Raw genomic sequence first — 27,785 nt, forward strand, 5'->3', positions numbered from 1 at the left:
CTGAATGTTTGTCATAACTTCGATGATATTAAAATTTTCAGTAATTTTAAGGTCAAGCTTCAGGAGACAGAAATCGTAGACAAAATTAGCCTTGATTTGGAAGAAAAGGTGGTTCATAGTATACATTATAGATGGTGCACGTGTTGTCCGAAAATTAAAGTGGAAGAACCTCTACATTGGAATCAAAAATCGTTTGACAAAACGTTACCAAAATTTGCACATGTAAATATTACGTTACTGGACAGCTTCACTGAAAATTTCATCAATTTCCATCCATATATTCAAACGTTGTTCACAAAACAAAGTGTTGCATTTTTTTCGAATACACTCCTTATTATGATTGAATAACACGTCTGATGAAGGTCAAAAAAATATTCAATCGAATATTTTTTAAGCCGCTAAAGTTCAGTAATTTGTTATGCTGATTCAACTCGATTTGCAAACTTATATAAACTGATTCGATGTTGACAAATTCCTACCTTACTCAATTGTTTAGAAAATTTATAACCTTAAGAAAAAAAACTGATACTAATTTTTCATGTTTGAATGTACATTTGGAATGGTATTCGGAAATACATTTTCCTTAATTGATATCATCACTATTCTAACTACTGCATTGGATCTTTTTTCCATATCTTCTATTATTTATAGGAATAAAATTTAATTTTACGATCATTTAGTACTATAAGGCTGCTCTTAATGACAATCTACATACACTTTTTCTGTACACAATGCATCATTTACAGTTTTATCGACTTGTTGTTCATCTTACATGTTACTGTTTTTTTTCAGTTTTACATACCAAATATCGTTTGAATATATCTACTAATGCTTGCGGCGCGTTTTGGAATGTACATGTTGCGTGTTTAACGCCAGTATATTTGTGTTGTTTTTTATTCTCATTCGCTGTTCATACTTAGTTCTGAAGGTAATCATAGTTCAGTTAGATTCAGTTCAGTTTGTTGGTAAAAGGTAGCTAGCTAGTTGTCTTATCTCGCACCCACATAGGCATTGGCGCTTGTCGGTGGTCTCTGTTTGAACAATTGGAAATGCCGTCGATAAGATAACTGATAACAAATTTAACTCATAGACAATTGGGAATAAGTACTTTTACCTAAGGTTATTTTGATGATTTTAAAGTTGGAAATATAAACTTTCAACTACGTATTGCAGTTCTATGTTGAGAAAGATTTATGAAATAATCACAATTTTCCTCTTGTACCCAGTCCATTTGTCGATGGTTTGTCGTACTATCACTTTGATTCAATACTGTAATCTCGAAAACTTTTCTACTCACGCAATCGCAATCGGTATAAAATTCGTAGAAGTTATCAAGTTAGAAGCCGATAGCAAACACTTATCAAGGGAACAAATTATTGGTAGAAAGTTCGGAAGCACCAACCCTCTAAGCTTTCATAGTTAGTGCAGTTTTTTATCGGTCAATTTATCTTTATTGCTTGCTGACGTTTATTTATGTATTATTCGGTAAAAAAATCTTTGAAAAAGTCTTGAAACTTCACTGAAATTCTTTTCAAGAATATCGAATGTTGGAAATTACAAATAATGTTTCCGTTTTTTTTAGTAATCAAGCTAAAAGTATTTAAATAAAAAGTAACAAATACATCTCATTTAAAAAATCTCCTCAACTTATTCCTTAGTGCTAGAGAAAATTATCTTAAAATCCCCTTTAAGAGAATTTCCTCTAGCACTAAGGAATTTGACATTTAAGCTATAAGACTTCATCAAACTGCCTATTTTCTTCATTAACATGGCGTAAAATGATTATACATATTCAAGGCTGAATATCAATCCGAAAAACAGGCTTCTCATTCACAGATATTATATTTTAATCAGTCAAACATTTTTTTCAGTTTTAAGCCGTAGATGGCGACACTATCTTGTTTTTAAATGGGATTGAAACTCATTTTCAACTATCCGGGATAAATTAGGGTGTGATAGATGATTTTGGTCAAGAAATGTACTTGATACCTTGTTAAAGTCTTGGAAATTCTAAGATCACTGAATCAAATAAGTAGATTTGTATTAAGGTCACTAAAAAGTGAATTTCTTTGACCTCTGATCAGAATAATGTTGTTTTTTTTTTGTTTCGATTATAGTCGTTTTACCATCTTTATGGCATTCGCGACTTTATCAACGTTGCAGTTGGCGGATCGTTATTGAAAAACTTATCCGGTACAACTGTGTTCGATGTTTGCTCTTGTGCTGATGAGTTTTTGCAAATCCAGAAAACTACCTCGAAATAATGAATATTGGCCTTAAATAAACCCGGAATATAAATATTGCTACTTAATTTGGTTTTAACTGCAAGATAGTGCTGCCATCTACGACATGAAACTTAAAAATTGTGGTTTTCTTAAAAAAAAACAATGTTTTTCAATTCCAACCTGTTTTTTTTCTGATTCAAATTCAACCCAAAACGTTTGATTCATCATTTCACGTCATTTTAATGAAAAAAAATTAAGCAATTGGATAAGTATTTTAGCTCAAATTCCAATACTTTAGTGCTAGAGGAAGTTCTCTGAAACTCCTTTAAAACCTTTGGAGTACTAGAAAACGCCACCTTTTTTTTTTTCACATTTTTGGTCCTTAAGTCAATTGCTTCATTAAAAAAAAAGTATACTTATGCTTGATTTATAAATATCAATAATTTTGAAGTTTTAATGGTTAACGGCTTAATCAGTCATATCAGTTTTCAAGAATATGACTGATTAAGCCGTTAACCATTAAAACTTCAAAATAAAAATCATCCAGTCGAAAATTAATATCAAACTATCAATAATTTTTATTTTAACAAGCAAAAAACAAAGTGGTACTATTTTCGTTTCGCTTACTGTATTCGAGAGTTAAAATTTGAATATTAGGAGTTTAGAATTTAGATTTAAGAATAAAGTACAGAGAATAAAGAATTTGGAGTTGAAAATTTAAAATTGAGAACTAAGTTTAAAGTATTTAGAACCAAGAATTTAGAATTTATAACTGACAATGAAGTGTTGAGAATAGACAGGATGTAAAATTTAGGATTGAGGATAAATTAATAAAATTTGGATTGAAAATGAACTAAGGATTTTGAATTGAAGGTTGAAAATTGAGAATTGCTAATTGAGATTTTTTTTTCAAATTGAGAACATTGGTTTAAATACATGTTGTAGATAAAGGATTCAGATTATAGGGGTGAGAATTTGAAATTTCAAATTTGGTGTTAAAAATTAAGAATTGCAAACCTAGGAAATAAACTACTTAGAATTGAGAGTTTCTGGCCAAACTGTACATAAGGGGGGCAATGGATGCATGGAAAAAAAATCATGCTCAAATTTTTAAAACCAACCATATACATTTTGTAAATTGTTCCAAAAAAACTGACTTGCGCAAAATTCCAGCTCAATCGGAAATATCAAAAAAACGAATATTTTATGCCCAATGACTTACAAATACACGAACCTTAGAGATTTTATGGTATCTCGAAAATTTTTGGCCAAAAATCGACTTTCTAAGATTTAGCTGTTTTTTTGGAAAACTGGCCGTTTCCCAGAAAGTCGATTTTTGGCCAAATTTTTTTTTTCGAGAAAATATCAGATCTCGACGTTTTATGCATTTTTAATTCATTTGGCATCAAATTTAAATTTTCAATTTTTCCCAATTTCCCTTGGTCCCCCCTTTGGTGATTTTTGAAATTCTGAATATTTGACAAAAAAAAAATCTGTTAACACAAGATTTCGAAGTTTTATGTCATTTGGCATCAAAATTTCGATTTTTCATATTTCCTTTTGTTTACTCTTTGGTGATTTTTAAGGGTAAAAAAACCGAAACTTTGAGCGCTGTAAGGCGCCCCTTAATCAAGTCCGATTGAGTTAAAGTTTTGCTCAGGCCAGTTTTTCAGAGCACATGACATCAAAATAGCTGCGATTAAGTAAACTGAAAGTTTTAAGGAATAAATCGTTACGTAACGATGAGCATACCTCCCCCCCTCCCCTATGTCACAATTCGTAACGCTCGAGCTTACTCCCTCCCCCCCCCTATGAGCGTAATTTATGGATGCCCCCTAATGTCTCTTCCCTTGGTTCCCTTCCTGATTTTACAAGGCAGTTGTTAGTGCAATTCTACTGTCTGTTAAATTTATGTTCTAAACTGGATGATGATGGAAGTTGCAATGTTTTAATGTGCGATTCAATCTAAGTCTCTTCGTTTGAAATCTTAAAGCTTAGTTACTTAATCATTATCATTTTTCATCCATTGCTCAAGCCAACCAAATGTTCGTTTGAAAAAAATTATGCTAGGAGGGTTAAATTTTAACCTTTCGAGTTATGGTCAAGCTGAGCCATGCTTTATTCGTAGACAGGGCCGTAGGCCGTAGGAAGAACCGACTCATGGAGGGTGGAGGGGGGTGTTGGGGGGGGGGGGTTTCTTACTAATGTTTACCTATGATTTTTTGCCTAACAACACACGAATAAAAAAAAAACTTATGTTTGTAACCATATGATTAATATTTTTTAAGTACCGTAAACTGGGGGAACTTTGATCAGCGGGGTAACTTTGATCAACATGAAATTTTAGCGGATAATCATAATTAACTAAGTATAAAATTAAAATATCTGAAAACTGTTTACTTCTTTTGAAAGCCTATAAATTGAGTTACAAATAAGCTAAATTTGGTTTTTATTAGGAGATTTTTATTGTTACTTAAAATATAATTTTGAAATCCTAAAATATCTGGTTTTTTGAAGGCTAACGAACAAACATCTCTCCCGATCAAATTTAAGCATTTAGAAGCAAATGGGTTGTTTTATGTGAAAGTTAAACTTTTTTCTTGGTTTAGGTTCAGATTAAGTGTTATTTTTATGGTCATTTGATGATAATTTTTGGATGTTGAAAATAAACGGTCATTTTCTATGAACAAGCCCGTATAGAAAAAAATGGCTAAACACCCTATCAAATGGTTAAGTTTGAAGAAAAAAAGAACATGGGAATAGTGCAAGAACTTAGGGAATTGCATGAAGGTAAAATTTCATTTGTGTTTGAGGCCGAAAAATATTGAAAAATGTTTATAATTTTTGCCCCTTAATGTATGCAGCAACATAGCCCATCTTTTTAGTATATTTGTTTTTGAAAAAAAAAAACGTTGAAAAATTCAATTGAATCCAAACAAAAAGTTACTGTTATCGTTGTTTTGAGCCTTCTTTGCTAAATGGCATCAAAACAATAAATTTGAAGATGTTGTGGTACGTAAAAACCATAGTGATCAAAGTTACCCCGAAACTCGAAGTCTGGTTTTGTAACAAACATTCAAATATTACCACAAATGTCGTTTGAATTAACTGCAATCAATGATCATGTTTAATACTCCTCACCTCAGTAAGTGTTTTAAAGCTTTTAGGTGTTACGAAAAAGCAACACCTTCCAAAATATTAAAAAATGAATGAAAAAAGTGATCAAAGTTCCCCCAGTTTACGGTATTCATTAATAGTTCACGTATGAAATCGTAATTTAAGAGAAGACACGAATGCCACAAGGATAGTAAAGTGTCATTAATAAAACCTTGAAAAAGTAACTTTAGAAAAGTGGTCCTTAGCCTAAAGGGTGAGCGAAATTTTTTTTAATGAAACCTGTAGAAACAAAAAATGAAATTTGCTTTCATCGATGGATAATTGTTTTAAAATTTATTTAAAAGTCTTGTAGATCAAACACTGATCAAAGTTATTTGATTTGAGCATAAAATAAGTTCTTTTTAGGGTAGCCTTCGATTTCTTAAAAAGAAACTTATTCAATACTCAAATCAAACGAATCTTCTAAACTCTTTTGCAAATTCCAAGATCCTAACCGTTGATGAAAATAAATACAATTTTCCGAAAAGCAGTAAGAGATAAAAAAAAATTACGGATCAAATTCGCTTGAAGCAAACTTGAACTAAATTTCTGATTTTTGTTTGGAATTTGGCTTTTAAAAAAGCTTCAATATTAATAATGTTGAACAATACACCGAGAAAATAAAGAATTTTGTGTAGATTTTTAAGTTGAAGATCAGGTACTTGTTTCTTAAAACAGGAAATATTTTTCATAAAGAATCAATTGCATACTAAAAATCCTGTGGATGATTTTTTTTGTAAATTACTTGGGATATTTTGCATGAATCAAAACTTAGAATATTAACTCAAATTCTACTTTATATTTGTGATTTTCAGCAGAATTGTGTGTACATACTAATTCTGATTGAAAACTTTGAAATCTAGAAATTTAATTGACAAATTTTCAAGTTCATATTCTCTTGAACTTCTCAACAATTTTATGTTGATTAAAAAACTAATTCACAAGCTACATCTTTTTCTGAATTTTAAATCTGAATTCAAACCTGAATTCAAAAATTGAACTTTGAATCTGTTCCGAATTTCTATACGATTTTCGAAATGTGCAAAAAATACGATTTGCGAATCTTAATTCCAGATCAGAATTTCATGAGCCAAATCTTAGAGCCCTCATTCATGAATCTATTATTTAAATTTTATAGTGCTGCTTTTTTCTTTAATCTTAATTGATTATTTCAATTATTTATTTTTAATCCGTTTTATGAATTTGATTTTAAATGTGAATTTCGAATGATAAATCTTAATCTGGTTTTCAATTTTGGATCGCCACTTAGAAGCTGTTGAAATTTTGTGTTAGAAAAAAAATGAAGAACTTCGAATTTGAATATAAAAAAAATTTCTTCTTTTTCCATATTCGGAAAACTATTATCAAAATATTGAAAATGCATTTGATCTTCGAAAAACATGATTCAAATTTCATATAAAATGCAAAACCAAAATCGAACAAGGATTTCAAAGCAGCTTTTCATTCCTAATTTCTTATGATTATTCGAACTGAAATCAAGAATCCTAAACCTGATATTAAATAAGAATTACGAAAATATGTAGAAATATAGGAATATGGAACCAGAACCTCCAAAATTGGTTTAATTTAAAATTTAATATTCAGACCTGAATGTATATGATAAGGTTGCCAAATTGCCCGGTTTTAACCAGATTGGCCCGGAAATTTAATATTAAATTTGGGAAAAGTCCGGTCCGACCCAGTTGCCCAGATTTCTTTGGAAAAGCCCGGATTTTGCCCGGGTTTGTTCTCATTCTCATTCTTAAATCAAACTTTAAAAAAAAGCAAATAGTGTTGTAACTTTTTTTATACGTCCAAAATTTTTGCTGTAAGTTTCAAAAAATAATCATGAAGTTAAAATAAAAGTTTTTTAGTTTTTTTTTTTCTAAATGTTTGATGAGCAATTCCTGGGTTTTGAACCAAATTGTCCGGTTTTGCCTGGATTTTGTCAACAATTTTGAATTCAAATACACGGATTTTGCTAGGTTTTTATAAAAAATCTGTCCGGCCCGGATACGTGCTGAAAAAATTTGACAATCTTATTCTATGAACAAGTGAGAAAATTTTGAAAAAATGTAGCAGAATATTGAACTTGAAACGGTTTTTGAGGTTTTTGTATTAATTTAAAGTCCAGGTAGTTACTCGTGAATATCTTTGCTCTACTATCATAATTTGATTATTAATTTAAAATTTTGAGTGTAGAGTAGAATAAATTCCTCGTTTGCTTTTTTGGACACTCATGGAGAGAGTTCAAACTCCAAAAACTTGTTTTAAAAAAAGAATGTCTATAGCCTCAATAGATGCGCGGCGGAAAAAGGTACCATTCTTCTATTTAGTTCAATTCAAGTGAACTTCATCATGCTACCTTTTTTGGGTTTACCTTTTTTCTAAGTGAATTGTACCTTTTTACTCAGCTCTGTGCAGGTACATTTAACCACGCTACGGGGTAGAAAATACCTTTTTTGGAATTGGCAATAATTTATCTTTTTTCTCGGTGAATTTTATCTTTTTGTTCAGCTCAATTCAGGTAAACTTTACCTTGCTGTAAGATGAGTTTCACCTCGAGGAAGGTGGAAGGTAAAAGTTACTTTTTTGGGGTTTCACCTTGCTGTCTCGGTAAATTTTACATTTTTATATTATATTATATCATCACAAGCCCTTAGAGCAAGTTCACTGGTGTTGGGAAAAAGTGGTAGAAATTTTGACAATGACGGCACATTTTGAAAATTTTGCCATACAAAAACATTTTCAAGATCTGTGGCCTTCTAGTTTTTTTACAACACGTGTTGTATTTTCGCATGCTGTGATGTAAAAATAATAATATTTCTATCACATACAGCTGAAATAGAAACAGTGTTGCAAAAAAATACAACGCCCCACGATCTTGAAAACATTTTTGCATGGTAAAATTTTCAAAATGTCAAAATTTCTACCACTTTTTCCCAACACCAGTAAACTTGCTCTTACGAAACATTGAGTTGCACGAAAATGATCTAAACCGTTTTCACTTTTGTGGGTGAATCGTTTATAATATCTGAATCTATGTTTGTACATACTTGGAATTCAAAAGGTCAGCACATGTTTAATATCCTGTTCATTGGTTTTTCTTTGTAAGAGCTCAAGTTATATGAGGAAATGGATTACAAGTCCAATCTGCTCTTGGATGTAGACGTCTGGAGGTGTAACGCTAAAATATTGTTAATAACAGGGTGACAACAAAGTTTACGTACTATTTAAAAATACTTCAACTACTTAGTAATTTCATATACAACCAATTTGAATCAATCGAACAACAAGTAACATTCTTGGTATCTAAACTATTAAGGTTGAACCGAAAAAAAAACAAGAATAGCGCAAAATACCCTTAAAAAAATATTTTCAATAAGTTAAACATGTATTCGACAATGCTCGCTAAAATTTTTTGCAGGTTTTTCTTCCACAACTTCCACAATTTTTAAAACCAGATTTACCATTTCACTGCCACCAAACGCTCAAAAGGAACCAGATGAAAAATTCTGCTGTAAAATCAAAAAATCAAAAAAATCCTCAAAAAATTTCCGGTTTTTTTTCTTAAAATAGTTTGAACCTGTGTCGCGTATTCGTTTATGCTCCGTAAAGTTTACATTCTTTTATATTTAGTAGAGTTTACAATTTCGTTCCATTGTGTTACCTTGGGTGTTACCATTCCTTGTGTGTATTCTTTTTTACGTCCGTGAACTTACAAAAGTTTTCTTTTATCAAGATTGGAAGCAGGGGGATCCGATCCCCGGTCGTCTGATTATAAACTAAACACACTAGCCATTAGGCTAGAGGCCCGCCCCAATTACATCGTCATCAGGCTTGGAGCTCGAAGAATTACGCAAAGTCGATTTTAGCCATATTTTTTTCGTTTTTAAGGCAAAATACTCGCCTCATAGAACCATACTTAAAGGAACAGCTCGTGTGTATAAACGTTTAGGGAAAACTCTCAGCTTCAAGATGCGGTACCGAAAAGGACTCAAAAATGCCATTGATAGCCTCTAAATAGAACGACATTAATGGAAAAAGTGCCAGCGAGCATCGTCGGAGGCATTCCCAACTGACTGAAGGAATGCAGTGGGGTCGTGTGAAGAAATTTCGAGCCAATCTTGATTTTTTTGTTTGTTTGATGTTGTTCCTAAGGTTTCATAAAATATTTTTCATTGTTACAGATTTGAACCATTTAAAAAAAACGGAAACTTTATTCCACCCCCCCCCCCCCCCCCTCCCCCACCCCCGTATTAAATCTTAATACAAATCTCACAATTTATGTTTCAATCATCAGATTTTGGGTTCTTTAAATTAAATTTGTTACAGTTCTGAAAATATCTAGCTATAGTTAGAGATTATTTTTCCCAACAGATGAACTTATGATTACTTTCGCACTTTTTTCTTCGTGGTATTTAGGTATTCCTACAATTCCTCGACATTTTTTCCTATAGCCACCTGTTCAATTTCGTTCATTAGCTACTCTAATCTATCAACAAATGCAAAAAATGAGAACCCATATTCAATCCGATTGCTGCCGCGCAATCACTCACTTCCCACAGCTCCAGCCGAATGTAAGTAGCTACAACTTCCGGTTTACACTTCCGCCGCCTCGTTACTGCTAAACGTAACCACTCGATTCCAAGTGGAGGGCAGCCTCGTAAGTCGGCAGCCCCGTTTGATCGATGATCTGGCTCAAATCCAACCGCACCAGTCCGGATGTTTCGGTCAAATTTCGAAAGGTGTCATCATTATTGTTACTGTCGTTGTTGTTATTGTTATTACTGTCGGGCGCCACCGTTGATTTATTGTCATCATCATCATCAGCTCCAGTAGTAGTTGTCGGATTATTGCCATTCCGTTCCTGAGAGGCGGCTTCTAATAGGTCGTTTGCTGTCGCTGAAACTGGCTGGATGGCTCCGGTTTGCATTTGCTGAATGGAGCCGTTCAGTAGTGGCCGGGGATTACTGCAATTATTATTATGTTGCTCCACGTGCTGGTGGGGGTCCTCGCGATTTGATCCAGGTTGTTGGGCCGCGGCAGATTCATTCTCGTTGCCATTCAACGAAACTCGGGCATCAGCCGGTGGTCCATTGTTGTTATTGTTGATGCAAGCTGGTGAGGGACGCCCGGTTCTGGCAGTTGAATGGCATTGTAAATCTTGCAATATTTCGGTTAATCCGGATTGTTGTTGTAAATTTTCTATGCAGCTTCCGGTCTCTGACGCAGGTACAAGCTGCTGGAGAACGTTTCCGTTACTATCTGGTACATGATTCCCTGTCCACCTGCTCCAATTTCCGTTGCTTGAATCTGTTTCACGTGTAGTGTGACCTTGTGCCAATTCCCCATCAACAAACTGACCGCAATTTCGGCAGTAAACTTGCAAACTATCGCTCACGTGACAATGGCAAGCCTCCTCCCGACCATTCTCATGAACAACAACTCCAAAAACTCCGCTGAAGTCATTGACCTCCAAATCCGGAGTCGCTCGCCCCCTCTTGCGTCGGTTCCCGAAATCAACAAATACACCCTTCTGCGGCTGCTGCAAAAGGTGACGATTCGTGCGACCACCATTTCCGGTTCCACTAGCCCCACTCCCTGAGGAAGACCCATCCATGGAGCTCCTATCAAAGTTCATTGTCCCTCCGAAGTCGAAGCTTTTCCTCCGGGCGGCGGCCATTTCGTCTTGGGCCAGTACCGTGTCGTAACTTGGTGGGGGTCCCTGATGATGATGATGATGGTGAAACTGATGATGTTGATGATGACCGCCCGATGAGCCCGACATCAGTAACTGCTGATGATGGGGGTGGTTTGGGTGCACCGGAAGCGATTGGTATTCGTGACCGGTGACATTGTCCATAAAGTAACCGGTTCCTCCCTCGTTGTGGCCGCCTCCGCCACCGTGCTGTGCCGTGGAGTAATTGTTGGTGGACATTGACGAAATCGGTGTGTCGTAGTACTATTCAATAAGAGAAAGGTGAAAAAACAGGAAATGAAAATTAGTTTATCAATCCTATCTGTATAGAAACTTGAATGGCGATTGTCGTGTGGGGTTCTTCTTGAATAAATCACGAATCAATCAGGTTGGATTTGATATCGATTTTTCTGAAATAGGACTAAACGTGTTTAAGGATCTATCGTACCTATGCTACCTATAAATTTGTACCAAAAAATACTACCGGTTATTAACAAATCATTCTTCAGGGGATTTTTTTTTTACTATCTGACGGGTTTGCGCCGGGGGTCTTCAGATCATTACCAGAATTAAAAAATGGATTCAATTTTGCGACTTAGAAACACATGTATTTTTTCAGATGTTCAACATTTTTATTTTTCGAGTTAGATTTGGCTTTTTTTTTTAAATAAAATATACCATATTTCCAAGCTACATAACTCTGTTATTTTTCAACGGAAATCATAAAATAGCACATTCAAACGCATCGATATTTTACCAGCTTTTCAGAAAAAATATTCTAAAAAACTTAAATAATTACCTTTAACATGAAAAATTGTAAATAAACTTTAAGTTCCGTCTGCATCACCGAATGTTCTGCAAATAATACCGTTGTATAGCCCAATTTGTGATGCAACTTTCATCTGAAGACATCAAAGTGGACCAATGTCTCCTTAAGGAGTTATAAAAGAAATAATGGCATGATTGTCGAACTCACATAAGAAGGAAGCGCGCGCTTTTAACAACATGGGATCAAAGGTACCGTAATCCGGGGAAATATTGATCACGTTTTTCAATATTTTTCGATTATTTTTTCTGTTAAGGGGAATGTGACATGTTTCATATTTTTTAACTCAATACCGGACTCCAGTGAACGTAAAACATCGTTGCAGAAATTTATAAGACCACTTTAAATTTGATTAAAAAATCGGTTTCGTCTCTGTTTTGAAATAGATGCTGTGGGATAACATTGACCAGTCTCTATTTTGACGGTTTAAACGTGTTTACTCGATCATAAAAGATACAAAACACCTTCAATATATTTACAAATGCTAGTTTTTCTTTTAAAACATTTATAATTGAAAGAAGTACTTTTATGTTGCATACATTTAGGGGCAAAAATTAAAACAATTGCTAAATAGTTTGAGCTAAAAACTACAAATGAATTTTTACCTTAACACCTCTCCCACTATTTCCATATTTGTTTTTACATTCAAAGTTAACCATTTGATAGGGTTTCTATTCATTTGTCCAATATGGGCTTACTCTTGTAAAATGTCCTTATTTTTAAAATATCAAAAATTTATCACTTAAAGACTATAAAAATAGCACTTTAACTATAGATACACAAAGAAAAAAAGTAGTTCTTTCACATTAAACAACCCGTTTGCTTCTAAATGCTTTTTGGTTTCATCAGGAGAGCTGTTTGTTTGTAAGCCTTGGAAAAAGTAGATATTTTAAGATTTTGAAATTACATTTTTACTTAAAAAAAATTCAAATACAACCCAAATTTTGTCTATTTGATACTCAATTAATAGACTTTCGAACGGTTTCCAAAAATTCAAACTATAGATTGAGTTATTGATGATAATGTGCAAAAATTTATTGTTGGTCAAAGATATCCCGGTGATCAAGGTTACCCCGTTTTACGGTACTTATTAAAGCAGCAGCTATTTTATGATTTCCGTTGAAAAATAAAATAGTTATGTAGCTTTTAAAAATGGTTTTATTTTATTTACAAAAAAATATAACCTAGTCTAACCCGAAAAATAAAAATGTTAACATCTGCAAAAATACATGTGTTTCTAAGTCGTAAAAATGAACCCAATTTTCAATTTTGGGGAAGATCTAAAGACCCCCGGCGCAAATTATCAGTTAAAAAAAATCCCCTTAAAAATTGAATGCTTAAAACTGATGTTTCCCATTTCCTGCTTTTTTATATTTCCAAATATTCAGTTTATTGAAAACATTTTCAAATTTAATTTCTATTCAAATGATCTCTACAACACAGTCGTAAATTATATAGATAATCTTTCAGCGTTTTGTACTAGCGGGTTTTCAAAGAAATATTTGAATTTCCATTTAAAGTTTCAATCATACCCGAAGTTTTGCTTAAAAAGTTATACGCGTCGAAGACATATTAGGATATATTGACAGTTCTAAACGAACACCACCTTAGCAGGAGGCCTCAGCCCTAACCTCAAATCATGAGAGAACAGAATCGATTTCGAGAAGGGCGCACGAGAAACGCGATTTTCCGATACTAATATCGACAAATTCGCCCTGTGAAAAAGCGTTACACAAATGTTTGTGTTTTGATTTTTTAGGGTGTTCAGGGGTGTCAAGTGCATTGATATTTGGAAAAAAAAATATATTTTTTTAAATTGCATTGTTATTGGAAAACCTTTGCAACTTTCCCGGAGATTTCTATTCGAATGTGAAATTAAAAGCATCATTTATCTGAACGAAATAACAACTTCAGAATGGGAGTAGGCTCAATAGTCCTGTTTGCCGCTGGTAGGTTTCGTGATATTATGCTGGTTGTTTCACCAACACTTTTCAGTTTTGGGACTATCAACCTCAAAAACGACCATGTGTGTCAACCGGCTGCCCTTTTTTTGTACCGAGAGTTTTTGAGGTTAATTGTCCCGTCTTATCTGTACGCGCTCAGCAAGTGTGCGTAAGAAATCGCATTTCTAGGTTCATGCCTGAAATATTGTACCTCGCGTAACTTTTGATCCTATCAATAGAACTTTTCCAAAAACTTCAGACATGCTAGCTTCATTTTTCTAGAATAGCTCTGAAAGATTTGAATAAAAAATGTAGCTTAGTTTCTGAGATATTGCAGTTTCAATGAGAAAAGTTCAAAAAGTCCAATTTTCGTAGAATTACTGTATCTCAGGCCACATGAACTCCAGAACGCTGAAATTTTTTGGTATAATAGTGTGATAGTTGATCTATCTAACGCAGACATTTTTGTTGGGGAATTTAAGAGATCATGAACTTAACATATTGCGGACCAAATACGAGATATCTCGTTTTTTCGCTTGCAAACAGTGTGCTACACTTCGAAGTGTAACTCGAATGAACTGAATTTGAATGTTAAACTTTATTCGACAAAATTGACCAAAACATTTGCCGTAACTTAAAAATGCTAAATTGATTAAATTTACTCCAGGGGTTTCTCAGATATAGAATAACGAATTTCGGTATTTCTCGTCATAGATTTATTCGCGGTCCTTGATGTGATAAGATTGCTCGTCGGTTCAATTTCCAGATTTCAATTTTCTAAACAAAATTAATTAGTAAACACAATTCAGCTCAAAATTACAAATAAAAGGTAAAATTTCAGTTCTTTGTTTTATCCAAAAATCCCAAATTTTATTTGAAAAAAATCATCCACAGGATTTTCTCTATGGAATTGATTCAATTATGAAAAATATTTGTTTTTAACATCTTCACCTCAAAAATCTGTAGAATGAAATTTCATTATTAGATTCATAATGTTTCAATTATGCTTTTTAATGGAGCATACTAGCGGCAAGAGAAAAAACAATAATAATAATAAAAAATGCAGTTAATATTGCAGTTTTTTAATGCCAAATTTCATACTAAAATCATTATTTTGGTTCAAGTTTGCATCAAGACAATTCGATCGGGAAATCTGAGGATTATAATCTCTTACTGTTATTTATGAAATGAAAATTAAATTTAATTTCATCAAATGTTAAAATCTTTGAATTTGCAAAACAGTTTTCAAGATTGGTCTTGTTCGATTTAAATATAGAATTTTTTTTTTTTGATAAAAGAAAAACTATTCCAAAAAAGCTTATTTTAAGCCCAAATCAACTAAGTTTGATCTACCAGACTCTCAAACTAGTTCCCACCACCCCCCCCCCCCCCCCCCAAGAGTCGGTTCTTCCTTCGGCCCTGTGTAGATGTACTATACACATTGAAATTTAAAAAAAAAACTATTGGAAAAATTTGTTCAAAAATCAAATTACAGACAAGTAGCAAAACCTAAAGGGTTGTAACTTATATGGTTTCGAAAATAGTTTTTTTTACTATTTACTCAATATTTAACTCTTGTTCAATAATGAATGTGAAAGGTGGAACAAGATACCAAGTTTTTCTGGGATTCTGTAATTACAGATCATAAATATATGAGTTAAGGAATAACAGTTGAATGTTTTGTTATCATCTGCATTAAGAATTTATATAAAAAAAAATCAGATATTGAAAGGCAAAAATTTCTTCAGAAAGAAGATTTCAAAAGTTCAATTAAGATTTTAAATTCCCAACTTTCAGGATTAAGATATACATTTCGGATTTAAAATTCAGATTCGAAATTTAGCCAGAATATATGCCAAATCCAGCACCCAGAACTTATGCTCAAAACACATCAGTCCAAAAAACGTGAATCTAAAAAATAATTTCAGAATGCTTAGTAAGAATAAGATTCAACGCTATCAGTAGTTTGGGGTAAGCATCAGAAAATGAAATAAAATTCGAATGCTGAAACCAAATTTAAAATTAATTTTTGATTTATTGATTGGTAATACCAAATTCATAGTTCATGATTGTTAATTGAAATTTCAAAAAAACAGAGCGCAAACGTTTTATTCAATATGAGGACAGGAAAAACAAACTAATTTTCAATCGGAACTTAAACCTGTAAATTTGAAAGTATCACGATCCCCAGTTCTTGCTCCGTGAAATTTTTCCTTTATATTTCAATCTGCTAATATTTTACTTCCTATGAAAATATCAAGAAATATCACCGTAATCTGAATGAATTTTAAGTCTTCTCGAACTTTTAAGTTCAATTTCCAAAAATATTTCTTCGGGCTTAACGATAAACATTATTATATTTTGGATTGTATTATCAAACCGGAAAAATTATAAAATCTCAATCGGGAAAACCGGGAATAAACCGGGAATTTGGAAATGGAAACTCGCTGGTCACCCTGGTATGATTGCCAGATTGCCCGGTTTTATCCGGGTTTGCCAGGATATTTATTACAACATTTGAGAAAAGTCCAGCTCGGCTCGGTTGGCCGGATTTGATTGAAAATGCCCGGGTTTTGCCAGGATTTATTCACGCAATTTTTCTTGATTTTTATTGAATGATTCTTGAGTTTTAACCAAAATTGCCCGTATATTGCCAGGATTTTTGGTCGACAATTTGTGTATCAAATGCCCGGATTTTGCCAGGTTTTTTATATCAAATAGCTCGGATTTGTCCGGCCCGGATACGTGCTGAAAAAGTTCTGGCAACTTTATATGAGTACGCATTACAGATTGCCTGGGTTTATCCTGGGCTTGCCGGTTGTTCAAAGAAAACAATGGGAAACGCAGGCCCGGCTCGACTGGCTTGATTTTTCCAAGATTTTAACTGAAGACAAACAGTACGGAGCTGCAAAAATAACTATTCATTTCCAAAAATAAATCTAAAAAAAAACTATTGTTGAGAAAATGTGAGTTTGAATTTTTTTTTTTAACACTAGAAGGACCGGCAAATTGAATATACCTATTCGGACCGTGACCAGTCAAAATGACTGGTAAAGGGGAAATTTTTTCTATCAAAATATTTTTAACTTTTTTCTTTTGAAATTATTTTGTTATTAATTCGATAACATTTTTGTTATAAAATTGAAATATTTTTTCACCGTGGGTGCCCGGAATCACCGCAGTTTGGCATAGTTGACGAATGCGTGTATGTCATAAAATGAATATGTCAAATAATTTTCAAAAAATTAAAACACATTATCAATCTAATAATAAAAACATGTTAGATGGCTATGGTTATTGATCATGGGTGCACGGTTTCACTTCAGTTTTGTTTTAGTAGATATTTTGTAGCATCCATCACTCTGAAATTTTTCAACTCCATGCCTATAAATTATACCTGATATTGCAGGTTTTGAAGCATATTTTTTATATAAGTAGAGCAATTTACCATGGGTGCACGGATTCACCGCCATTCATCCAAATTCAATTTTTTGCATGTTAAAGGTAAAGAATAAAGACTTTTGAAGATTCAAATGAAAATTTCTGTTATATACATGGTTTTTCACTATGGGTGCACGGATTCACCGCGTTTTAATCAAATATTGGACTTTTTGCAATTTTTTAAAAAGCATTATTACAAATCTTAACTAAACCAAAGTCGAAAGCGTGTCTTTCAAGTTGAGACATAATGATTAAAATAAAGATTTTTATTTTAAGCTCCGTTTTTTCATTCCTGGAAAAGAAATATTTCAATTATATCTTGAAATAATAAACAGGTTTTTGCCATCGTATATTTATCTGATAAGATCTGATCAACATTCAAGAAATTGGAAAACGGTTATCATGGATCGAGTGAATTTAAGAAATTATATGCATCAAGTTATGTCATGCGACAGAAAACAGTGGAAATAAAAATAATGAATCAACATTGTCAAATGTACACATTGATTTGTTTTCCCTTAAAAGTGTTCCGATTGACTAATGTTGTATTTTAAATGCCTTTCATATCTAACTCAAAAATATTTTGTGTTCTGAAGCAAGTTGAAAACTATTTATTTCTATATAATTTACTACGGCGAATTTACAGCCATTCCGTGCACCCATGTTGATATATCTTAGCGCCGATGTGGTCTATCAGATAGACTGGCGTGAGTCTTGTCTAGGTATACCAGGTGTACTGGGTTCGATTCCCGGTATCGGCAAGAAAACTCTAGGGTTCAAACCCCGTAAGTTGCCGACAGGTAAGATGTGTTTTCTTTTATAATAGGAAAGTTCAATAAGAATGTTCAATCAGTTGCCACCTTTATACACGGGTGCCGGAATACCTGTAAGTGAACTTGCATTGGAAATTTGTCGAACCTAATAATCTAAGAATTTATGTGAATACATACTTGGGCAGAAACTGCGGTTAATCCGTGCACCCATGGTGGATAATCAACATATGAAAAATAATAAAATATAAAAAAATCATTTAAATTGTTCATTTTCATAGCTTATGTCTCAAATTTGAATAAATAAGTACACAATTCAAAAATATTTTACTCATACTAGTTAAGTATAAAACATATTTATCACCTAAAATTACTCGATTACTCGAATGGACATGTATTAAAACTAACATAACTTTTACAAATCTTGATGAAATTTCGCCAAATTTTGACAGAAAGTTTGATTATAGTTGAGCAACAAAACAGACAAAAAAAATTGGGAGTCAAGTGCTTGAAGCGCCATACAGCGGCCAATCCGAGAACTTTTTCTTCAAATCTTCACGACTTCGCATCGAAAATCAATAATTTCATAACGAATGACACAATTCTGCCCAGCATAAATCAACTAGAACTCATTGTCTTGAATGTAGCTTGCAAATGAAACCAAAAGCAAGCGAAAAAAATTTATCTTGTTTGAGTTATAGGGTTGTGAATTTTACCAGTCATTTTGACTGGTCACGGTCCGAGTGTCCATGGCGAAATTTTTCTCGCTTACTAAAAGAGCTAGTGAAATGAAAAATACACAGTTTTTTAGAGATTCAAAATTCATGAAAAGTCGTATTTTTTGCGAATTTTTAAAACGAAGTATGCAAAAGATATTCAACAAACAAAGTGTCCAACCAGTCATTTTGACTGGTGCGGTCTTTCTAGTGTTAAATAACACTTAGAGCTTTCTACAGAGTTTCAGCAATTTCAAAACAAATCATAATGTATGAGGCAACTGTAGATCTTGGCTTGTATCAACATTGTCTAGAACGCTGCAAAACGGTTTGTCTCACATTACGTTCAGATTAAAAAAAAAACTTCACTTTCAAGGTAATTTTTTTTAAATTTTTTTACTGCGAAATTGTAGAACGTTGACCTGGAGTAAAGTTCTGTATATAATGTTGAAACTTTTTTTTTAACGAAATAACACGTTTTTCGAATATGGCATAAACAAGTCCTAGAAATTCCCGCATTTTTCTAAACCACTCATGGGTGGTCAATTGCTTGTGGTCGTAGCTTCTCTCAAATTTTCAAGCTTCCTGATTTCCGTTCGCATCACTTTAGAATGCTTGGAAATGGAAACAAATGATCAATTTACAGTCCAACTTGGCTAGTTTATTCGAATTGAGAGATTTCTCTGTATTTGTTTCAAACTTTCTTAAACGAGTTGTTACGAACACCTGATAATAATAAAGTAAAATGATGTCATGTTGAATTTTCAAAGTATATTGGAAATAGGAATCGGCTATTCAATAACAACCTTTTTGTGGTACTGTTCGAGAAATATTCAGTTTTATGATTCAGTTTTATGAAGAACAAAAAGAGTGCATAATCTAAAGTTTCACCGCAATCAGTTAAACTCCTCTAGCATCAAATTTAGAAAATTAGCGGTGACAGATTTGTGACCAGTTATAGCTCTCTTGACATTTTTTCCGCTTTTCGTTTTTTCTCCACTTTCCCCTGCCACATTTCGCCCAAACAATAGAGCAACTTCCATCCGATGTGTATCAAACGGAGGTAAAGCTCCAGTAGGGAAAAGTCGTAAATTAATTTAAATATCCCGTGTATTGTACAAGCTACTACTGCTCCTTTTGCATGAGCCGCTTAAGCGTTACGCATCTTCAGGATCAACCGTTTAACTTCTTCTGACAAATTCCCCTGTCCCGTCTTTGAGTTTTGTCCTTCTTTCCAGCTATGTAGCAACATTTAAACGTTGCTGCTACGATTTTCGTAAACAGAACGATTAATTTCAATTACCTTTTGCGGTCGGCATGAATGAAGATGTCCTTCGTTAAGAGCAGCTCTACCGCGAGCTTAAGCTTCTTGGGACAAGTTGTTTATTTTATGCTTTGGCCGCTTTTGTGGGTTAGTAGTAGTTTCCCGTTTTAGGGCTTCTAGTGACTGTAGATTAATGGATGCTTTTGTATATAGAATTTACTCTTATCAGAGCAAATTCGATCATAAATATGGATGTAATCTAACATCTTTAATTTCGAAAAAAAAAATGTTGAATACAGTATTGTTCATTTTTAGTCAACTTTTTGCTAGTAGAAACTTACGTAACCCCCATTGAAAACCTTCAACATTTGTGATGAGTTACGTGTTTTTACAGTGAAGAATATGTGGCACATATTGCTCTCCGTATGATGGTGGCAAACCGAAGCATGAGAGTGATAATTTTCACCTTGGTGGCATTGGGGATGCATTTTTAATGCGAAGCGAAAGTATGTCAGCTTTTCCTTCAGGAACAATTTTTCAAGAAAGAAGAAGCATTGTAAGGACACAATAGGTGAGAAGTTTTTTTGCGCCGATTCGCGTCTCGTCTGGAATGGTTGGATCATTAGAGTAGAAATTATGTAAGAAAGCGTTGATGAGTAAAAATACCCATGTGTCGGCCTGAAATGGACATCATGGATGTTTTAATAGAATCAAAGAATGTTAACAAATTAAGGACCACGAAGAAATTTAATTCGGAAATCATTGGAATTCGGCATTCCATATCTCGAAAACCACTGATCCAAATTTAAAACTTCAGTATTTTTGAGTTAAATTAAATGTTGAATTTAATATTGTTGAAAATAGATTCATTATCAAATTTATATACCTAAGACGTAGGCCCCAGGCGGATTATAAGACCCAGGCCTTGTCAACGATGTAGTTAGTCTGAATTCTTAAATCCAACTGTTGATCAAGAATTACACCTAGATCCTTCACGTGTTCGACACGACTAATTGTTTAATCACCAAGGCAATACTTAGCTGACAACGTGTGCCGTTTGCGTGAAAACGTAATAACTGCGCATATACTGCGATTCAGGGGCAGGCAATTGATTCCAGCAAACATTGTTGTAGCTATTATCTAATGCTGTTTTGTTATACATTATAGAATGATCTCTGAAAGTTGCAAAAACAGCACTTATTTACCTACCAAGATGGAGGCAATATACATCCATAAATTTCATTTCTTTCCAAAGCGACAAAAACTACACCAATTCTACGCTATCCGACACCTTATTCGTACCTATCGAAAGAATGCGTGAGGGCGTACGATTTTTCTCTCATAAACTTCAAATCGTTGCCAGCGACAATATTTTTCAGTTCATTGCTCAACGTCACTCAATTCCCAACTGATTTTTAGTCATCTGGATGCACTGCTAGTTGCTGAGAAAACATGACGATGATTTTCTCACTTGAATCGCGCGGGAGCAAAAATCTTTTCAAAATTTACAAACAAGGCGGACTTTCTATCATATCCGATTTTAACTGACTTCTGACGACATTTCATACGATGTGTTCACTATGGATTTGGAATTGCGATTCGCAACACCATTTTGAACGACTTAAGTTATCATTTCTGATACGATTTCATGTTTGCTGGGATATCGCACCAAGTGGCGAAAATGTTAAACTGGCTTTTTAGAAAATTAACGTTTCCAAGATCATTGCTGGGATAATACAGTTTCAGATCATCAGCGTATGCTAGTTTGGGTCAGCCGAGTAGCAACTGCACATCGTTAAAATATATATCAGAAAGATGATTGGGCCTAAATGGCTTTCCTAAGGCACTCCGGAAGCAGCTGGAATTTCATCCGGCGTAGATTCATCTAAACGGATTGTGAGCTCCCTTCTTGTCGGGATTAATTTAATAAAGACCTGCAGATTCGAATGCGTTCGAGTTCAGCGATCGACTGTGGTTCACCTTGTCGAATGCAGCTGATAGGTCTGTGTAGATGACATCGGTTTGGGATCCCTCAGCAAAGCTGTCTTGTAAAGCGTCAACAAGTTTGTGGTTGAAGAGCGCTTGGGAGAAACCCGTACTGATCATTTTTCATCCAAGACTCCAAGCTCAAACAGTTTAGCGGTCGCACATAAAGTTGACATTCCGCGATAGTTGTTAACGTCCTTCCTGTTGCCTTTTATTGTAGGCTGGGAACATGTAGGCTTCTTTCCAGAGAGAAGGAAAGGTAGAATCATTAAGCGATGCTTCGAAAAAGGCGGGAATGCCATCCGTTCCTGCGGATAGACTGTGTTTTAATCTAGCAATCGCATCGATCGCATCGAACAAGGCAAGTTGAACGCACAGGCACGCACCACAGATGTACTGATGTACAAGCTAAGCCTTCAAAGGTGTTAAAGCTCAAACGACCGGTTTGAATCAATTTATGTTTTTTGGTTGAGCCACCAGATGTCTCGAAGGGCACCAGAGAGAACTGTCAAGGAGAATATGCAATGTAAACAAAACAAAATAACAAACTATTAGTCAATTATGAAAAGATCGTATTACTATTTGACGAGTTTCGAGAAAATTGATGTTGAAGATTCATAACATATTTATGATTTGCGTAATAAATATTTTTAACTTAAAGCTGTTTTCTAAATGCTTCAAACTAGCATGAAGCACTTAATAGAAACAGATATGATGCGTGAAAATGCCCGCTCAGAGAAGCTTAGAATCGGTATTGCTTCGTTGGATTGTTAATTTTAAGCTCAACTGGATAAAAAAAACTGGTTCGTCTGGCTTGATCAAAGTTGTTAGTCTTTTTAGTAAAAAGAATCTAGGTAAAATGCATTAGAAATATTTACCTTGTTGTGAATCTATTAAAGACGTCCATTCTACTACGATGTTAGTTTATTTATTTTTGAGATAATATATAATTGTGCTCTTCTGAGAATGAGGTACTACAAAAGTTGATTCGGCTTGTTTAAATGAAAGCATTTGAAATTTTGCACTGGTTTCTGGAATTTTATTATTCAAGCTTGTACATCTGTTTGTTATTTTGCCAGTCTCTCTAATGAAAGAATAATGATGATGCTATTTTTCTCAGCTTAAAGTTATTCGTGGTTAATCTAATTATGTATACAGAACAATTCATCTAATTGTATTTACATTTATTTATTTATGAGTTCAAATACCATTGCGCCATTTCGAAAAATTCTTACTTTCGAAAGAGCTATCTCGAAACAGTGCCATCTATTGCGCCGTTCAAAAGTTACAAATCAAGCAATAGATGGCACTGTTTTTCGTCATTTTTAAACAGCTTCTTTAACACATTCGTCGCCCAAAAAAAATCTCGGAGCGTGAAAGCAAAGCGAGAGAGCTCCGCGTGGCAAAACTGAGCGACTATCTTGCGTAGGAGAGTCGTCACCCGTGTATGGGTCCCATGCAGCGTTGCCAGATTGAAAACCGCTCAAGTCCGTAGATTTGACGAAAATCGAAAAATGGACTGATTTCCCTTGAATTTATTCGATAATCCGTAGAAAATCTGTAGGAGATGCTGAAAATCTGTAGATTTCGAGCATCGATCCGTATCTCCGTTGAAATGCTTAAAATCCGTAGAACTACGGAGAAATCCGTAGATCTGGCAAGGCTGGTTCCATGTGCGATTCGATACGGATCAGGAAAAAGGCTGGACGAAGAGAAAGAGAATATCAACCTAACTTTACAAGCTAAAGGAAGATCTGCTTGGTCCTCGTATGACACCACTAATCAAAAGCAACGCGATCTGACGGCGCCGTATAACCCTAATCTGGATTCATACGTGTGGTGAGGCTTAAAAGATCTCAGGTACTCAGCTACGATCTTTTCTACAGCAAAAGGAACTTAAGAAAGAAAAATGGTGGATACATAAGTTCAAGAGCACGGCCTCACTCTTGATGTAGTATCATAGGGTAAAACCAAGGGGCACATCAGCCATTCACGGCAGTAAATACAACTGGCTGTAATGATTTGATGTCAAATTTCCTTCGTGTTAAATTAAAAAAGTCGCCTTTAAGATAATGGTATCATCCATTAGGATTTGACTGTGAGAAGTGTTCAGGAGAAAAACATTACAAGCGGCTCTACTCAATTGCTCAGAATAAATCAAACCGGTATCAAAAATACTGCTGAATTTTTCGAAAAACATGCATGACGGCAATCCAGGTTCTGCCCGTTAATCCATCTTATACCGCCAAAACGATTTGGGTCCAGCTCTGACATTTTTTGTACTCAGTTTAAGTAGCGGCTGGAATTCGATTTTAGCGTACCCAGATTTGTGCTTCGGATAGTAGCGAAGGAGTTTGTTCTTAAGCGTTTTCAACTGGCGTAAATCTTTCGTTACCCAAGGAGTTCGAGGATTCAAAACATCAGGCGTTTTGGCACATGGCGATCGATGATATAGTTGACGATGTGGGAAAACTTCTCGGCGACAGCGTTCGAGTCAGAGACCGAAAGTTAAGATTCCCAATCGATTGCGCCAAGCGTCCGTGAGATAGCAAATAGTATACGGAGAAAAAAGTATAGTTTTATCAACTATATTTCGTCTATATTCAATCATATTGATGATTGATTCACAACCAACAATATTAATTAAATATTCAACTATCTTTGTAAGATTGGTTTTATGAATTCAACCATAAATATGATAGCTTCAACTACAATTGTATGATTGATTCAACCATACATATAATAAATTCAACTATATATACTGATTGTTGTTGGACATTCAACTAAATATATTGTAGATCCAACTATACAGCTATGGTTGATTCGACTATAAATATGATTGAATCAATTATATTTCTATGATTGATTTTAAGCGTTCTACTATATGTTATAGTTGTTTTACTCTGTAGTTTTCCACCATTTATGTTTGATTTTATTTTGGTTGAATACTTATTTTGTCAATTTTTAAGCACAGAAAGATTATATTAACAACAAATAATATGATAATGCTTTGTTCAGGCTAGCGGTCAGTACATCATTGGTTTTGGCCACTCGGTGCCACCCAACCGGGATGTCTACTACCGATTCCTCCAGCGGCATCGTTTCCTTCGCTTGCAATTCAGGTGCTGCCACATCTGGCTAGAATTAACCTGAAGGGAGGAAAAATTTTGTCACAATTTTATAAACAAGCAAATGTGCGCTATCCAATTATACCTCCTTTGCTTATTATCTCCTGTTTTGCCATTGATAAATACTGCCTGTAGCTGAGGGCACTCTAGTTACACTTATGAACATGTAGTGTTTGGATGTGTAGTCATTATTCAAGTATCATAAAAATATAGTTGAATTTACTATATTTATAGTTGTTAACGAGCTTTGATCACCGCTGATTCTTATTGGCTTTTCTGGTTGACACTTTTCAGTGATTTTGAAATCAAATAAAAACAATTCTTTTTACGTTTCGGCCTACTACCTTCAGCCATCCTTAGAAAAGATTTGTATCGCCGCGGGCTTCCTGAACGGCTGTCTTACTTGATTATCAAGTAAGACAGCCGTTCAGGAAGCACGCGGCGATACAAATCTTTTCTGAGGATGGCTGAAGGTAGTAGGCCGAAACGTAAAAAGAATTGTTTTTATTTGATTTCAAATTCACCGAAAAGCATCAACCAGAAAAGCCAATATATTTATAGTTCAATGCTTAAAGTAAATCATACATTTGTTTTTAAATCTACCATATTTACAGTTGAAACAGTTATTCCATTACAATTAAATCTATCATATTTATAGTTGAATGTGAGAGGTCAATGAGGAATGTATAGTTAAATTTATTATATTTATAGTTGAATACATACAATCAATCATGCATTTCAGTTGAATGATAGATTGACAATTGAATCAAGTGTATCATTATAGTTGAATCTATTATATTCATAGTTGATTGCGTAAAGTCAATCATCAGTGTGTAGTTAAGTCTATTAAATTTATAGTTGAATGCAAAAAAATCAACTACGCTTTGATGATTGGTAAACCCAGCTGAAATAATAAGAACAAAAGTAATATTTTTTCTCCGTGAGGGTGCAGGTTTCTGCTTGGGAGCTACGACACCAGGTATGTTTATCGATAGCAACAAAGCCGGATGGTGTGGGACAAACTTTACCAATTTGGTCCGCAATATGTTAAATGCTAAAAATTTATCGATGTACTGTTTTCTAGTATCAGTAAAACCGAACAGCCTTTTACCTTTGCTTTCAAAAACTGACTAAGCGGCCCAAATTGATGAAAGCATGTTCAATTAACCAAAAATTTAATTTCAACAACAGCAACTCACCTGTTCCACGCTGTAGATTTCCATATTCGCTTCGTTTTCCAACCATTGCTGCCGGTAAATTGAGTTGGATCGCTTTTTGATGTTCCGGTGACAGCAATAGCACACGAAACAGACCACGGTTATGACCACCGATAGCATAGCTCTGCGAAAAAAATAGAGGGAAATGGACGGAAAATTGTTGAATGTTAATGGAAGTACTGAGCCCTTTCACCAAAGCCTAAAAAGAGTGACTAATTGTATGTGACATTTAGGATAGTTGGTTCTTTCATTTTTGTAATTTGATCACTATTGTGGGATCCAAAACAATTTTTTTCTTTTTTTTTAATTGAATTGAAATAGTTTACACTTTTATAATAACGTTGTACCTATGTGTTTAAATGTTTATTTATAGTCATGTATCTGACTACATTCTTAACGGGCATTTCATGGTATGCTACACAATATTCCCTTTGGAAAATTGCCGGTTAACCATTTCACTCATATAATTCCTGCCCATAAAGCAAATGCCAAATAGAACGAGCAAATCAACGATACGTGCATTTTTCATCAAACATCACCCAGTCAGTCAGTCAGTCCGTCAGTGATTTGCTGCTACTGTTAGCTTTCGTGGTTTCCCTTATTTTTTTTCCGGCGACTGAGTTTGTTATATTAATAGCATCCATTTTGCTGACATTTAGTCAATGTTCATCATTTTTTCCCCGTTTTTCGACATTGTAGGGCACGATGTGTTGACATTTGGAATTAACTGCTCGTAATCTTATACCGAGCTGGATTAGAAATCAACTTATTTTTTTTGTTTATCCACTAAAAAATTTTGCACATAACAGACATCATGAATAGGTATAGTAATGTCCTACGTTCTGTGATAAACATTGATATACTATTTTGAACGCTAAAGTTATAAAGTATTGTTTCAGTTTCTCAATGGTTGGTGTAATCTTCAGAGGTAAAACTTTTTCTTCACACATTGTATAAGTACATCATGTTATTATGCAATCAGTTTGAACTCGAACCATGACTTTTCCGTGTTAAGTATAACACTTACAAAGAAAATGTCTTCAACCATACCTACTTTACATCGGAGGCTAGAAACAACATAAAAACTTAACCTAAGCAATTAGCTCAACGAGTCGATGATACTAAAAACTAAACTATCTGCCTGTATCAGGGAAAAGTTGGGGAAATGTTTACAGCAAGAAAATTAGAAGGCTTCTATGGGGGGTATAGAGATACATTCACATAAATATTTATACGATTGTCGGTATGCCCCCTCCCTAACTAGCTAACTAAACAGCAGACGTCGAACCAGATAATGTCGGACGAAATTATCCTCGCGTGCCACTGATTAAGGCCAATGGCATGAGGGAACACTGTTTAGCTGACTAGTAAATAGTGACTATGTATGTGGGCTACATTAGCGACATTTTAGA

At 34.2% G+C, this 27,785-nt stretch overlaps 2 protein-coding genes across 5 annotated transcripts in view; one reads left to right on the forward strand and one right to left on the reverse strand.

Annotated features, from left to right (window-relative positions):
- The window catches only part of LOC129757253 (probable beta-hexosaminidase fdl), a 138,387-nt gene that overhangs the window by 38,375 nt on the left and 72,227 nt on the right, over window positions 1–27,785 (forward strand). The gene's annotated exons all lie outside the window — the stretch shown is intronic.
- The window catches only part of LOC129757254 (homeobox protein 5), a 50,291-nt gene continuing 32,295 nt past the window's right edge, over window positions 9,790–27,785 (reverse strand). Inside the window, exons 3-4 of the mRNA XM_055754418.1 lie at window positions 26,356–26,497; window positions 9,790–11,346 (exon numbers count right to left, since the gene is read on the reverse strand). Of these exons, the coding sequence (XP_055610393.1) occupies window positions 10,009–11,346; window positions 26,356–26,497 (1,480 nt within the window). The 3' untranslated portion in view covers window positions 9,790–10,008. The remainder of the gene's footprint in view (window positions 11,347–26,355; window positions 26,498–27,785) is intronic.

The sequence above is a fragment of the Uranotaenia lowii genome, chromosome 3, assembly GCF_029784155.1.
Source record: "Uranotaenia lowii strain MFRU-FL chromosome 3, ASM2978415v1, whole genome shotgun sequence".
Lineage (NCBI taxonomy): Eukaryota > Metazoa > Arthropoda > Insecta > Diptera > Culicidae > Uranotaenia > Uranotaenia lowii.